This window comes from Palaemon carinicauda, chromosome 36, assembly GCF_036898095.1.
Source record: "Palaemon carinicauda isolate YSFRI2023 chromosome 36, ASM3689809v2, whole genome shotgun sequence".
NCBI lineage: Eukaryota > Metazoa > Arthropoda > Malacostraca > Decapoda > Palaemonidae > Palaemon > Palaemon carinicauda.
Window position 1 is genome coordinate 66,673,973 of NC_090760.1, and position 15,000 is coordinate 66,688,972.

The window sequence follows — 15,000 nt, forward strand, 5'->3', positions numbered from 1 at the left end:
GCTTGTTGGTAAAAATTAGATTTAAATCTATGCGGGGATAAACACTTCCCCACAAAAACTCATACCTCTGTTCTTAATCTCTTCGAAACATAACCATAGTACGGAAAGGAGACATATAACTTTTTCTTACTGACTGTTTGAATTGATATATATATATATATATATATATATACATACATGTGTGTGTATTTGTATATATATATATATTATATATTACTACATATATGCACACACATATACTTATAAATATAGATACCACATATAACACATTTATAGATAGATGTACATACATACAACTAATAGTAGTCATGAACTTTCTCAGATAACTCATGAAGTGGGGGGGGGTGACTGCCAATCATTCTCGAAGTTCAGCAGCCCTCTCTACCTGTATATCATAGACCTCCCTTCCTGAAACGTCTCCCAACTCCATTTCAGTGTTCATCTGATTATTCAAAACTAACAATGTCTAGCTTTAGGGCACACTCGGGCACACTGCTCTATCTAGTTTCTCATCCTCTTGTTTTGTTAAAGTTTTTATAGTTTATATAGGAAATAGTTATTTTAAATGTTATTACTATTCTTAAAATATTTTATTTTTCCTTGTTTCCTTTCCTCACGGGGCTATTTTCCCTGTTGGGGGCCCCTGGGAGTATAGCATTCTGCTTTTCCAACTAGGGTTATAGCTTGGCATTTTGATAATAATAGAAATAATAATAATAGAAAATAACTTTTCTATTCCATATCCACGTATATCCAAAATCTTAAGAATCTGTTATTTGGGATATTTTCTAAATATTTGCAATCTAGCCTATGAACGTTTATGAGAAACGAGAAATACGTTTTTTTTTAAAAGGTTTGGCTCACTACGTTTATTTTGAACTTTTTTCAGATTGATGATTTTTATATTTTTTAACTTTTTTGGCCGATACAGATTTCCCTTTTTTAAGGTTTTAAGGCTTTTGTTGAATTTATACACTCAATATCCTCATATCTAGATGGTTCATAGTAATATATTCAAAGCTGATCGCTTAAAAACGTTATTGAGATATATTTACTGACAAATACTAGTAAGGGATTTACAAGATCAGTGATAACGAGATGTTTATAAAAACGATACCGACCCGCCAAACACGCACCAGTTTTCAACCTGCTCTCCAGTGTTGCCAGATTAGTTAGTCTAAAAATCCCCAAAATCCAAGATAAAAAATCACCAAAATAATTTTAAAAATCCCTAAAACAACTCAAACATCCCCAAAACAACCCAAAAATCCCCATTTCCACTAATATACTTCTGATCCCATATGCTTTAATAATATAGAAATTACGCACTTTACTTCATATACGTGCAAGTAAAAAAAATTACAACAGTATAAAGGTTTACTCATCTTTGTTTCTTCATAGAAATTTGTACAGAATATCCTCATCAGACACCCAAAATCCCAAAATCTAGGGATAAATCCCCATATCTGGCAACCCTGCTACTCTCAGAGCAGCATTCAATTAGAAAAGTAAGCAAAGAAACCACAAACACCCCAAGAGTGACGTAAACTCCAGAGCACCTATGAATCGGGAAGTACCCATAGCACCCCTCAGTATCAACCAGACTTCAGAGCACCTATGATTTCCAGCCGCCACTGACGTGTGGCAGGAAGATATTGGTTCTGGGGGTAAAGGGTGCAACAGACTCCCTTTCACGAAGAAATGATATGAAAAATGAGAGACGAAGGATGCATTGGAGGTGTGTCATTTCCCCTCCCCAGGCTCTCGATCTCCATGGTGACAGACAGGGGGAGATAATCATCTCACCTTCCCGACTTCGTCGGGACATTACAGGTGTGCCGAAGGAAGAGTTTCCATTTGGGAAAATAAACATGTATTTTTAGATAAAGAAGAAGAAGAAGAAGAAGAGGAAGATGAAGAAGAAGAAGAAGAATGATAAAAATAGTAATGACCAATTAGTTCATCCATCAGTAATATCATTCTTAATGTAATTATAAGTATGTAAATGATACATACATATCCTTTGATCGCATATCATTTTTTGAGTAATTTTAAATTATTATTATTAATTGATATAGACTCATTATTATATTTATTATTATTAGTATTATTATTATTATTATTATTATTATTATTATTATTCCTAAAAATCTTATTGTTATTCTTGTTATCGTCATAATTGTCATTATCATTATTATTCAGGAGGCGTTATCTCTTATCCTCTGACGAGAGAGAGAGAGAGAGAGAGGGAGAGAGAGAGAGAGAGAATAAATCAATAAAGGAGCCAGATTCTGTTGTGGAAATTATAATTAGAGAGTAAATGCGTTTCTTTGGAGAGAGAGAGAGAGAGGAGAGGAGAGAGAGAGAGAGAGAGAGAATGAGAGAGAGAGAGAGATCAAAGTAATAGAAATTAAATGAAATTGTGATAAATGATGAATAATGAGTAAGAAAAATAACGAGAATAAACGATGAGAGGATATGAAATAATGAGGAGAGAATGAAGGCACGACTTAGAAAGATAGGAGACGGGGAAAAAAACGTGATAACGAAGGAGAAAGGAAACACCAAATTAAAAAGGCAAAAGATGCATTATGATCCTCGAAGTGATAGGAGATAATGTCTGGAAAATAAGGTTCTCTTGCTTGAGCGTACACTTGGGCACACTATTCCCTCTTATTACTCTACTTGTTTTGTTAAAGTTTATATAGGAAATATTTATTTTAATGTTGTTACTGTTTTTAAAATGTTTTATTTTTCCTTGTCACCTTTCCTCACAGGGCTATTTTCCCTGAAATATTTATTTTAATGTTGTTACTGTTATTAGAATATTTTATTTTTCCTTGTTTCCTTTCCTCACTGGGCTATTTTTCCTCTTGGGGCCCATGGGCTTATAGTATTCTGCTTTTCCAATTAGGGTTGTAGCTCAGCAAATAAAAATGATAATAATGATAACAAAAATTATAATAATAATAATAATAATAATAAAAGTGTTATGAAAAGGGAACAAGGAGAAAAAAAAATTGATACTGACGAGGGTGAAAATTACAAAGAACATATGTACAGTGATAATCAAAACTCTTGGGACACGCTGAGATCGATGATTGACGTTCCCTTTGCATATTTCAAAAGGGGGGAAAAAAATCTCTCAGGTTCTACCTGATAGAAGCTATCATTAGAAGTCAATATAGAAATTCTATATCTCCCAAATCTATAAAAGATGCCTTCTGAGTAACTAAGATCTATTTTCTTCGTTGACTTAAAGAGAATTCTTTGTGGAGAAGTATTTGTTTGTTTATTTAATATTGCTTTTCTTTGCGTATCGAGTTCAATATTTGATTTGATTAATTATTCTCTCTCTCTCTCTCTCTCTCTCTCTCTCTCCTCTCTCTCTCTCTCTCTCTCATAGACATATCAATATATCTATAGAAACACACACACGTATATACACGCACACACATATATATTTATATATACATATCCATATATGAAAAATACATATAATTGGATATATACAGTATATAGATTGATATATAGATAAGTAGGTAGATAAATATTAAGTATCTACTATATGTACATAAAAAGTTCTAACCTACATATAAGTATGTGTATGCTTACACATATATTTATATGGGGATTTGGATAAAGCTGGGGTAGATGTAGACATATATATATATATATATATGTGTGTGTGTGTGTGTATATATATATATATATATATGTATATATATTTATATATGTATATATACATATACATACTGTATATGCATATACATGTGTGTGCAAACAATTACACTTGTGTATTCATATGTGTGTACATCTCTGTGCAAATATATATATATATATATATATGTATATATATATATTATATATTTATATATATATATGTGTATATATATATACAGTATATATATATATATATATATATTATATATATTTATGTATATATATATATATATATATATACTGTATATGATAGATTAGATATCTCTACCATGGCCATGATTCAAACCAATAATTTTGTTTCCCTCAGTATGTATTGCAATGAGACAAGTGACGCTTTGGCTATTTCGAAATTTTCCTTCAGCAGAGTCGAAATGAATGAACATTAAAAGTAGCAAAACGATAAGAAATGAGAATTATATAAACAATGCTAACTAACTTAGCGTTGAGGTTCAATCTTCGTCAATTACAAAATTGTTTTTTTTTTTTATTTAGTTTCCGTCTTCACTCAGAGACGAAGCCAATTTTGAGGAATGTTTTTCTTCTTACACGTGCATGAAGGGAGGAGGAGAGAGAGAGAGAGAGAGAGAGAGAGAGAGAGAGAGAGATTTATCGATGCTATACGGGAGAGAAAAGGTTACATACTTGTCGAAGCTGATGAGCAAAAAATGAATCTGCGATCCAGTAAATACGAGAGAGAGAGAGAGAGAGAGAGAGAGAGAGAGAGAGAGAGAGGGAGATTTATCGATGCTATACGGGAGAGAAAAGGTCACATACTTGTCGAAGCTGATGAGCAAAAAATGAATCTGCGATCCAGTAAATACGAGAGAGAGAGAGAGAGAGAGAGAGAGAGAGAAAATAAATCACATACTTGCCTGCTCGTATAAGCAAGAGATGAATCTGTCATTCAATAAATAGGAAAGAGAGAGAGAGAGAGAGAGAGAGAGAGAGAGAGAATCGTAAATCCAACCTTAGAGAAGATACATAACAGTCATTAATCATTAACCCTCAACATTGATCCCCTAATATGCAAGAATCAATAGTACCATATTCTTTCCCCGAACTGGATGACGGCACATCTAAACATGGACTTCCTTATCTTATATTGGGACATAAAGAGAAGCAAGCAGTCGATCCCTTGGCTAATATTCCCATAAATGTTTAAAGGCTGCTCATGAATAGCGGAGGCAAGGGACAGTGATATTGTCCTATCAAGTAGGACAATACTCCAGAGACCAAGGAGAGCCAGGCAATGGCTGCTGATGACTCAGAAGAAAGACCTATTGGCTCCCCCAAACACCTCCCCCATTCTTAGCTCACAAGGATGGTGAGGTTGCAGAGATCAAAGAAACTAACAGGTCTGAGCGGGACTCAAACCCCAGTCTGGCGATTACCAGTCAAGGACGTTGCCACAACCTGGTGACTTCTGATGACCTCATTAAGGAGAGATAAACTAAATACCTAATAATCTTGTAATTAACCTATTAATATATATATATATATATATATATATATATGATATTATTACATTATTTGATTAATTAATTATTTAATATATTGGAAATAATTTGAGTAATGGAGCCAAGGCTTGTTTATTATTATTATTATTATTATCATTATTATTATTATTATTATTATTATTATTATTATTATTATTATTATTATTATTATTATCATCATTCTGTTTTGTGAAGGTTGTCATTCCTATAGATTTTCACAATTCTTCAATTAAGTTTAAAACCTTTAAAAACCAGTTCTTAGAAATCAGCATTGTCTATCAACTCAATAACCAAAATTCAAACGTCCAGAAAAAAAAAATCAGGATTTCATTATTAGGTTGAACTCCAGCTTCAAAGTGTAAAGACCAACCTGCTCTGTTGCCACGTTTTCCGTACCGCAGGGCAGTCATTCATCAAAAGTCGTTTAATCTATGGGAAGATATGGCAAAGGTGTTCAAAAAGAAAATGCCACATCTATCAAATGGTCTCCGTTGTTTTAATGAATGAGATGAATTAGTGCAAGAAAATGTGGCACAGCTTTATTCTCTATTTAGATTCAACCCTTTGCCGCTGAACTAGAGCGGTGATCCTTTCAATGGCTCTACTTTTTAAGAAAGTCAAAGAAGATGGACACCCAAGAAAGAAAGAGAGAGAGAGAGAGAGAGAGAGAGAGAGAGAGAGAGAGAGAACAAACACAAGTAGAACAAACTGCAACTTGAGCCCAAAGAAGGCTGGCCAAGATCCCTTAATCCTTCTAACAGTGTGCCATTTAACGCTAATTGTAGGCGGTACTTCCCTCAGTTTGAAATTCTGTTAAATGAAGCAATTTTGTAGCAATTAAACATACGCATTATATACAGAGAGAGAGAGAGAGAGAGAGAGAGAGAGAGAGAGAGAGGGTAAATAATAATACAAAATAAAATCTACTACCTACGGTCTTTTCCCTAGACAAAGTTTCGTAATTTCGTGGAAGTTTTAGCCGTACATTTTCCCAAACAACCAACGTAAAGGCTTAAGTTCGTCCAGACTTTCATATCACTAAAAAAAAACACACAAAAAAATCGTAGATAATTTCGTTTACACGAAGTTACAGTTATTGAACCGCTAAAGATGGTATATTAGATGCACCTCCATGTTCTTGAAGGTTACTTTGGAGATGACGAAGAATTCAGTTGATTTTTTGTAAGTTAAAATTTAAAGTCAAATTTAAATGGACACAGAAATTAACTTATTTTCATTATGGAATAATATTCATAATTAATTAACAAAATAGATTCCTTCAGCATGAAAATTTATTTCATCTTCCAGTTCATCCTGGAACACTCCTTCAGCAGGAAGATTGATTTCATCTTCTAGTTCATCCTGGAACACTCCTTCAGCAGGAAGATCGATTTCATCTTCCAGTTCATCCTGGAACACTCCTTCAGCAGGAAGATCGATTTCATCTTCCAGTTCATTCTGGAACACCTCCTTCAGCAGGAAGATCGATTTCATCTTCCAGTTCATTCTGGAACACTCCTCCAGCAGGAAGATCGATTTCATCTTCCAGATCATCTGGGAACGCTCCTTCGGCAGGAAGATAGATTTCATCATCCAGTTCCTCCTAGAACACTCCTTCAGCAGGAAGATAGATTTCATCTTCCAGTACATTTTGGAACACTTCTTCAGTAGGAAGATCGATTTCATCTTCCAGTTCATCCTGGAACACTTCTTCAGCAGGAAGATCGATTTCATCCTCCAATGCATTCTGGAATACTCATTCAGCAGGAAGATAGATTTCATCTTCCAGTTCATTATTGAACGCTCTTTCACCAGGAAAAGTGATTTTATCATCCAATTCCTCCAGGAACACTCCATCAGCAGGAAGATCGATTTCATCTTCCAGTTCATCCTGGAACACTCCTTCAGCAGGAAGATCGATTTCATCTTCCAGTTCATTCTGGAACACTCCTTCAGCAGGAAGATCGATTTCATCTTCCAGTTCATTCTGGAACACTCCTTCAGTAGGAAGATCGATTTCATCTTCCAGATCATCCGGGAACTCTCCTTCGGCAGGAAGATCGATTTCATCATCCAGTTCCTCCTGGAACACTCCTTCAGCAGGAAGATCAATTTCATCTTCCAGTACATTTTGGAACACTTCTTCAGTAGGAAGATCGACTTCATCTTCCAGTTCATGCTGGAACACTCCTTCAGCAGGAAGATCGATTTCATCCTCCAAGGCATAGTGGAATACTCATTCAGCAGGAAGATAGATTTCATCTTCCAGTTCATTATTGAACGCTCTTTCGCCAGGAAAAGTGATTTTATCATCCAATTCCTCCAGGAACACTCCATCAGCAGGAAGATCGATTTCATCTTCCAGTTCATCCTGGAACACTCCTTCAGCAGGAAGATCGATTTCATCTTCCAGTTCCTCCTGGAACACTCCTTCAACAGGAAGATCGATTTCATCTTCCAGTTCATTAGCGTACACTCCTTCGGCAGTAAGATTGATTTTGTCATCCAGTTCCTCCTGGAACACTCCTTCAGCAGGAATATCGATTTCATCTTCTAGTTCCTCCTGGAACATTCCTTCAGCTGGAAGATCGATTTCATCTTCCCGTTCATTATCGAACACTCCTCCTGCAGCAAGATTGATTTCATCATCCAGTTCCTCTTGGAACACTCCTTCAGCTGGAAGAAATTTACCATCTTCCTGGATATATCGAGATAGATATATAAATAGATAGATAAAGCCAACCTATTTTTGTATATCAAAATTGCTACTTTTGAGATCAATCGTTGGGAGTGATTATGTTCATTTTAACAATAAGAAATTGGTAATAAACATCGTTCTTTCTATCAATGCTATACATAATTCTAATATTATAGATTTCTAAAAGCTCAACTTATACAAACCAAGTCTCTAAAATTTTATATCGTCCCAAAGGTTTAAAGGTCACACATGAAGGCAGAGGCAAGAGACAGTAACAATACCCTGGAAAGACAATGTTCTAGAGGCTGGACATATATACATATGTTCAGCACCTAACCCTCACTCCACCCAAGTGGGGACCAGGAGAGCTAGTTAATGACTGCTCATAACTGAACATGTTAACCTATAGGTTCCCACAAATTCCCGGTCCTTGGCTCATAACGATGGTGAGGCTGTAGACTCTACAAGGAGCTATCGAGCTTGAGCGGGTATCGAATCCCAATTCGGAAGATTGCTAATAAGCTACAACCTCAGATAAACAGATAAACTCAGATAATAAATTGTATATTATCTAGCAGTTTTTAATAAAAGCTGCTCATGAAGACTTCTGCCACTTTAAAACCTAAGTACCCCGCAAATTGACTCCCATATATATATATATATATATACTTCTATATGTATATATATATATATGCATATATATGTATACTTATATATATATATACATATTTATATATATATATATATACATATTTATATATATATATATATATATATATGTATACATATATGTGTATATACGTATATATATACATATATATGTAAATATATATATATATATATATATAAACATATATTTATTTATATATACACACACACATATATATATATATATATATACAAGGAGAGAGAGAGAGAGAGAGAGAGAGAGAGGGGGTTATATAAGAGAGTGTAGTTGGGAAGACATTACATACCATCTAAAAGCTCGATTTACGGTATATTCATTTTTCATATTTTCTTCACGATGATATTGGTGTTATAATGGTGATTAAATGTTTTTTTGCGATCGTTGAAATCCTGTTATCTGGCGTTAATTTTTCATAGAAAATCAAAGTTTTGGATAAAGATGTCACACACCTTTACACTTATGCAACATATATTTTAAGGTGAGGCTATATTTGTTGTTTATATATATATATATATATATATGTGTGTGTGTGTGCGTGTGTATATATATATGTATATGAATATATATATATATATATATAAATATATATATTTATATATATGTGTGGGTATGTGTATATATATATATGTATATATATATATATATATACATACAGTATATATATACAATATATAGATATATATATATATATATATATAAATATATATATATATATATATGTGTGTGTATATATATATATATATATACAGTATATATACATATATATATATACAATATATATATATATACATACATACATACATATTTCTATGTATATATGTAGATGCATATTATTATTATTATTATTATTATTATTATTATCATTATTATCAGTAGTAGTAGTAGTAGTAGTAGTAGTAGTAGTAGTAGTAGTAGTAATATGCCAACATATGAAACTTGGAGTCAATGTTAGGAGGCAGATGAAATGACGAAGAAAAAGAGGTCTTTGAATAATATCCACGAGGAACATGAGCAGATGATGAAAGCAAGGAAAGAGTATGAGGAATGGAGAGAGAGAGAGAGAGAGAGAGAGAGAGAGAGAGAAGACCAGTCAGAATCAGCAATATAAATGATCAACTCAGGTTAGAAAAAAATGTCTAGAGGGGAAATGGAGCAGAGACTGCAGATCTGAAGAAGAGAAATAGCTGGTGACAAAGAGAAGAATTGTTGAAAGGGAGGATGAGCACAGACAAAAGAGCATCGGGAGGAGAAGGAGGAGAGAAAAAAAAAGAAGAGGAGCATCTCAGAGGAGCATTGGAAATCTCCTGCTGCAGGTATGAATGGGTTCACGGGATCTTCTTCACAGAGAAAGACGAGTCGAACTGCATCCGACACACCAGCTGGGAGTTTGAAGAGTGTGGTCGAATGAGGAACTGGAGAGGGTTGGGACTGGCGCTGAAAATTAGACTGGACAAGAGGGATTTTTCATTAGGAATGACACTGTGGAATATGAAATATCCTTGAAGATGACATTGTAGAATATAAAATGTCCTTGAAGATGACACTGTAGAATATAAAATGTCCTTGAGAAGGATTTGTCATTGGGAATGACACTGTGGAATATGAAATATCCTTGAAGATGACATTGTAGAATATAAAATGTCCTTGAAGATGACACTGTAGAATATAAAATGTCCTTGAGAAGGATTTGTCATTGGGAATGACACTGTGGAATATGAAATATCCTTGAAGATGACATTGTAGAATATAAAATGTCCTTGAAGATGACACTGTAGAATATAGAATGTCCTTGAAGGTGAAACTATAGAGTATAAAATGTCCTTGATGATGACTCTATGGAATATAAAATGTCTTTAAAAATGGCACTGTAGAATATAAAATGCCTTTGAAAAGGAAACTAGAATATAAAATGTCCTTGAGGATGAAACTATAGAATATAAAATGTCCTTGAAGATGACTCTATATAATATAAAATATCCTTAAAAATGGCACTGTAGAATATAAATTGTCCTTGAAAATGACACTGCAGAATATAAAATGCCATTGAAAAGGAGACTAGAATATAAAATATCCTTGAAGATGAAACTATAGAATATAAAATGTCCTTGAAAATGGCACTGTAGAATATAAAATGTCCTTGAAAATGAGACTAGGATATAAAATATCCTTGAAAATGAGACTAGAATGTAAAATGTCCTTGAAGATGACACTATAGAACATAAAATGTCCTTGAAAATGACACTAGAATATAAGATGTCCTTGAGGATGACATTTTGGAATATAGAATGTCATTTAAAATGAGACTAGAATATTACATTTGATTTTGAAAATGAGATTTTAAATTAGAAATGAAACTATAAGAGAGAATACCTTGAGTGCCATATGTGGATGAGATCATGGTAAGGGGTAGATGGAGATGGTTTGGACATGCTCTTCGCACTCCCCAAGAGAGATTAGTTCACCAAACGTTCAGCTGGGCTTCATAGGGCACTAGAAGAGTTAGAAGACCCAGGCCTACATGGCTGAACACTATGAAGCGTGAAGTATAAGATGATAAATGAATTAAAAGCTCCAGATAGAGACGACTGGCAAAATCTAACCGAGGTCCTTTGCGTCAATAAGCGTAGGAGATGATGATGCTGCGTATATATATATATATATATATATGCATATATATACACATGTATATGCATATATATATATATATATATACACATATATATATATGCATATATATATGTGTGTGTGTGTGTGTTTGTGTTTGTGTTTGTATGTTTATAAATCTATATATATATATATATATATATATACCCTGACTAATAGTAATTGTAAAACTGATAATAAACAATGTTTTATAAAAGAAATTAGGAGAGAAACTAAACACGAATTTTGAGTCGAAAGACTTTATTATCCCGATATACCTGGGAAGTCGAAGACAGAAAGTCAATAAAGAACAAATTATAAAAGACGAATTGGAAACCTTTTGAGAACTGCCAGTCGATGTTGCCAGTTATTGATTAAATCAAAGGAATGACGCAATCAGGGCTGACCGACCTTTCCTTAGATATTCGTGAAGATGATCAAGTTTAATTTTGATCAAGAAAGCTTGGATTGATTTTGATCAGATATTTTAGTTCTATTGTGGTAATGGAGCTTAATTTCTCTCACAAGTGTTTATCAATATTAAATATTTTGTTCAAAATGATAAAATGAAAATTTTCCATTATATATTTTTATCAATATAATGTTGCTAATTTTCGATCGAATAATTTAGTTTTGTAAGGATAATGAACTTAGTTCAAAATAATATATTCATTTTTATAAGTGATTTTCTAAACAGCTGAGGTTAGCAATCGTCAAAATAATAGTCCATTTTTTCATAAGAATAGTAATTGAATTCTAAAAGGAAAGCTATGCTTAATTTTGATCAAGAAAGCAGAATCATATTTTATTCAATAGATTAAAATGTTATTTTCATTCAGAATGGAAAAACTATAATTTCTCAATGAAAACAAAGTTTGACATCCATGCAAATAGACAGAATTTACTTCCCAACATGATAGCTGAAATTATAAGACAACATTTACAGAGATGGCAAAGTTCAATCTTCAGCTATGAAGCAACGTTTGAGTTTTTAGGGATCTATTAAATCTATGATTGTAGGCTATATAGCCCAGCGTTGGGGCCTGTGAGATCATTCAGCTCCCTAGTACAACTGAGAAAAGCCCTATAGTTATACTATGAAGAATTTAAGCGTCCCATTATCATAACCCGCTCATGTCTTGATATAATTCACTAGAAAACTAGTCTTACTATCCCTGTGAGCTAGGAATGGGATTTGTTTGTTACCCCTCCTGAATCACCAGCGACCATTGTCTGATTGTCCCTGGGCCTGGCTTGGGTGAAGAGATGTTTATATGATATTTTGCGATAACAAAATGACCTGTCTCTTGCCTGTGAAAACCATGAGTGACCTTTAACCCTCTAAAGCAGTGATTCTTGAACGGGGGGGGGGCAGCTTTCAAGGGGGGCGCAAGTAGTTAAAATAGTAACAATGAAAATAAAAATGTAGTAATTATGATGGCTTTTGTTTTACAATACTACATAAATATGGATAATCAATTACTAAGGAGGATGTGTAATATTTTTTGATGTGGTCATGATCCATGAATGATTGTATTAAGAGTAAAAATTATGTTTATTTTTGCAGTAATTTGTATTTTTTCCAGTATTTTCTATCAATGTAATAACTGTAATCTGTATAATGCTAAAACAGTTTGAAAAAAGATTATGATAAAATTTTGTTTCATCATAATATATTTATTTTACCCATTTTATATGAACAATGTTTATTTTACTGAAATAATACTTTCTACTTTGGAAGAAATTTCAAGGGGGGAGGGGGGGGGCATGGGATCTATGCTTAATGCAGAAGGGGGGCGCAAGGCAAAAAAGTTTAAGAACCACTGCTCTAAAGTCTAAACTGAAGATGACATTTAAAGAAAAAAAAAATCATAAATATTTTGTTTTCTTGAGTAACTTTAGAATTTAATTATATTAACTGAATTAGTTGTTTAGTTTTTTTTTTCTTTTAAATTAAATCCCTCATTTCCCTTTCTACCTCCGCCATTGAAGATGGGAGGAGGTTATGTTTTTGCCGCTGTTTGTTAGTTTGTTTGTTTGAGAACAGCTTCCTAGCAATAATTATTTTATAGAGTAATGATACTTTCAGGGATTAATTGTTATGTTGAGACGTAAAATTTACTCTATTTTAGAAATCCTAGGTCAAACGTCAAGGTCAACGTGGCGCAAAAGGTCGACCGAAGTTACTCTACCCTTAACACCAAGTTAACACATGGATGTTGTCACACAGACTTCAAATACACCTACGGTCTAAATTGATTAAGGGAAATGCAAGCTATTCTCGAAAAATAAGCGGCCGTGTCGGAGGTCTGCACGGTCAGAGTGCTTACTAGTTCTCTTGATTTCTTTCATCTATTTTATCCCATATCCCTTTTTTCTTCATATAATTTTTCTTTAATTTTTTTTTCTGGAAATTTTGTATTACTCTGAGCATCAAACTGCCCATTCCATCGGTATATGTATCCAGATACCTAAATTATATTATCTGAATTATTTGTTCTATTCTCCTCGTTTTCGGACGTTTTTCGGTGTCTTTAGTCATTTTTGGACGTTTTTCTCGGGGTTTTTCATTGTTTTAGGATGTTTTATTCGGGGGTGTTTCATCGTTTTCGGACGATTTTCGTCGTTTCCTGGCGTTTTTTTTCGGGGGTTTTTCGTCATTTTCGGTCGTTTTTTTAAGGGTTTTTTTGTACGTTTTTTTGCGTTTTTCGTTGTTTTTTGCGGGGTTTTTCGTCTTTTTTTAATGTTTTTTGGGGGGAGTTTCGTCGTTTTCGGTCGTTTTTAAGTTTTTTTTGTCATTTTTGGACGTTTTTCGCGGTATTACGCTGGTTTTTCTTCGGGGTTTTTCATGTTTTTTGAAAGTTTTTTTTCCGGGGTTTTCTTCAGTTTCGGTCGCTTTTAAGGGTATTGTTGTCATTTTTTAACGTTTTTTCGCAGTTTTTCGTTGTTCTTTTACGTTTTTTCGGGTTTTTTCGTCATTTCCGAACGATTTTCTGGATGTTTCATCGTTTTCGGACGTTTTTTCGGGATATTACATCGTTTTTGGAGTTTTTTCGGGGTTTTCCGTCGTTTTCGAACGTGTTTTAGGAGTGTTTCGTCGTTCTCCTCTTTTGTAATCAAATCTCTCATTTTTCTTTTTCTTCATCCCTTATTTCCTATACTTTCTTCAAACCATTTTCAACTTTTTGACCTCTTTTTTTTCAAAGTTTGTATCACTAGGAGCTTTAAATTGCCCCTTCATTCAAATAAAAATAATTTTCATAATCAAACATAGAGATTCTTAAACTCTAGGTATATTTTTGAAACATTCTTTACCATTCATTGATTTGAACAAAACTACATAGAATACATCTTATTCACCAAGTCACTTCTATGAATTCATTTGAAGTTATGATACAATTCGTTCGTTCGTTCATTTTCTTCGTTTATGATTGACAGCCCGTCAGAGAAATATCATCTTGATAAAGAAGCTGATTTTAGACTCGATTCATAAGACTTATAGAATTGAGAAGAAGGTTTCAGTGGTGAAATAATTTGCAGAAAAGGGTAATCAAATAAAAACAATCATCTTAACTTCAAAATGAGAGATATATTAAAGCAAAATTAAGCTATAAGTTGTTTGTATGACTGTCTGTGCAATGACTAATAGTAAACTTATTCTATATTCAACCTTATAAGGTTTTAAAAGCCGCTCATGAATGGCAGAGTCAAGGGACAGTGACATTGCCCTATCGAGCAGGACAATGCCCTAG

At 33.5% G+C, this 15,000-nt stretch overlaps 1 protein-coding gene across 1 annotated transcript in view; it reads right to left on the reverse strand.

Moving 5' to 3' along the window:
- Positions 1 to 6,822: 6,822 nt before the first annotated feature.
- The window catches only part of LOC137628668 (probable inactive protein kinase DDB_G0270444), a 21,971-nt gene continuing 13,793 nt past the window's right edge, over positions 6,823 to 15,000 (reverse strand). Inside the window, exons 2-5 of the mRNA XM_068359821.1 lie at positions 9,949 to 10,084; positions 7,552 to 7,917; positions 7,216 to 7,434; positions 6,823 to 6,966 (exon numbers count right to left, since the gene is read on the reverse strand). Of these exons, the coding sequence (XP_068215922.1) occupies positions 6,823 to 6,966; positions 7,216 to 7,434; positions 7,552 to 7,917; positions 9,949 to 10,084 (865 nt within the window). The remainder of the gene's footprint in view (positions 6,967 to 7,215; positions 7,435 to 7,551; positions 7,918 to 9,948; positions 10,085 to 15,000) is intronic.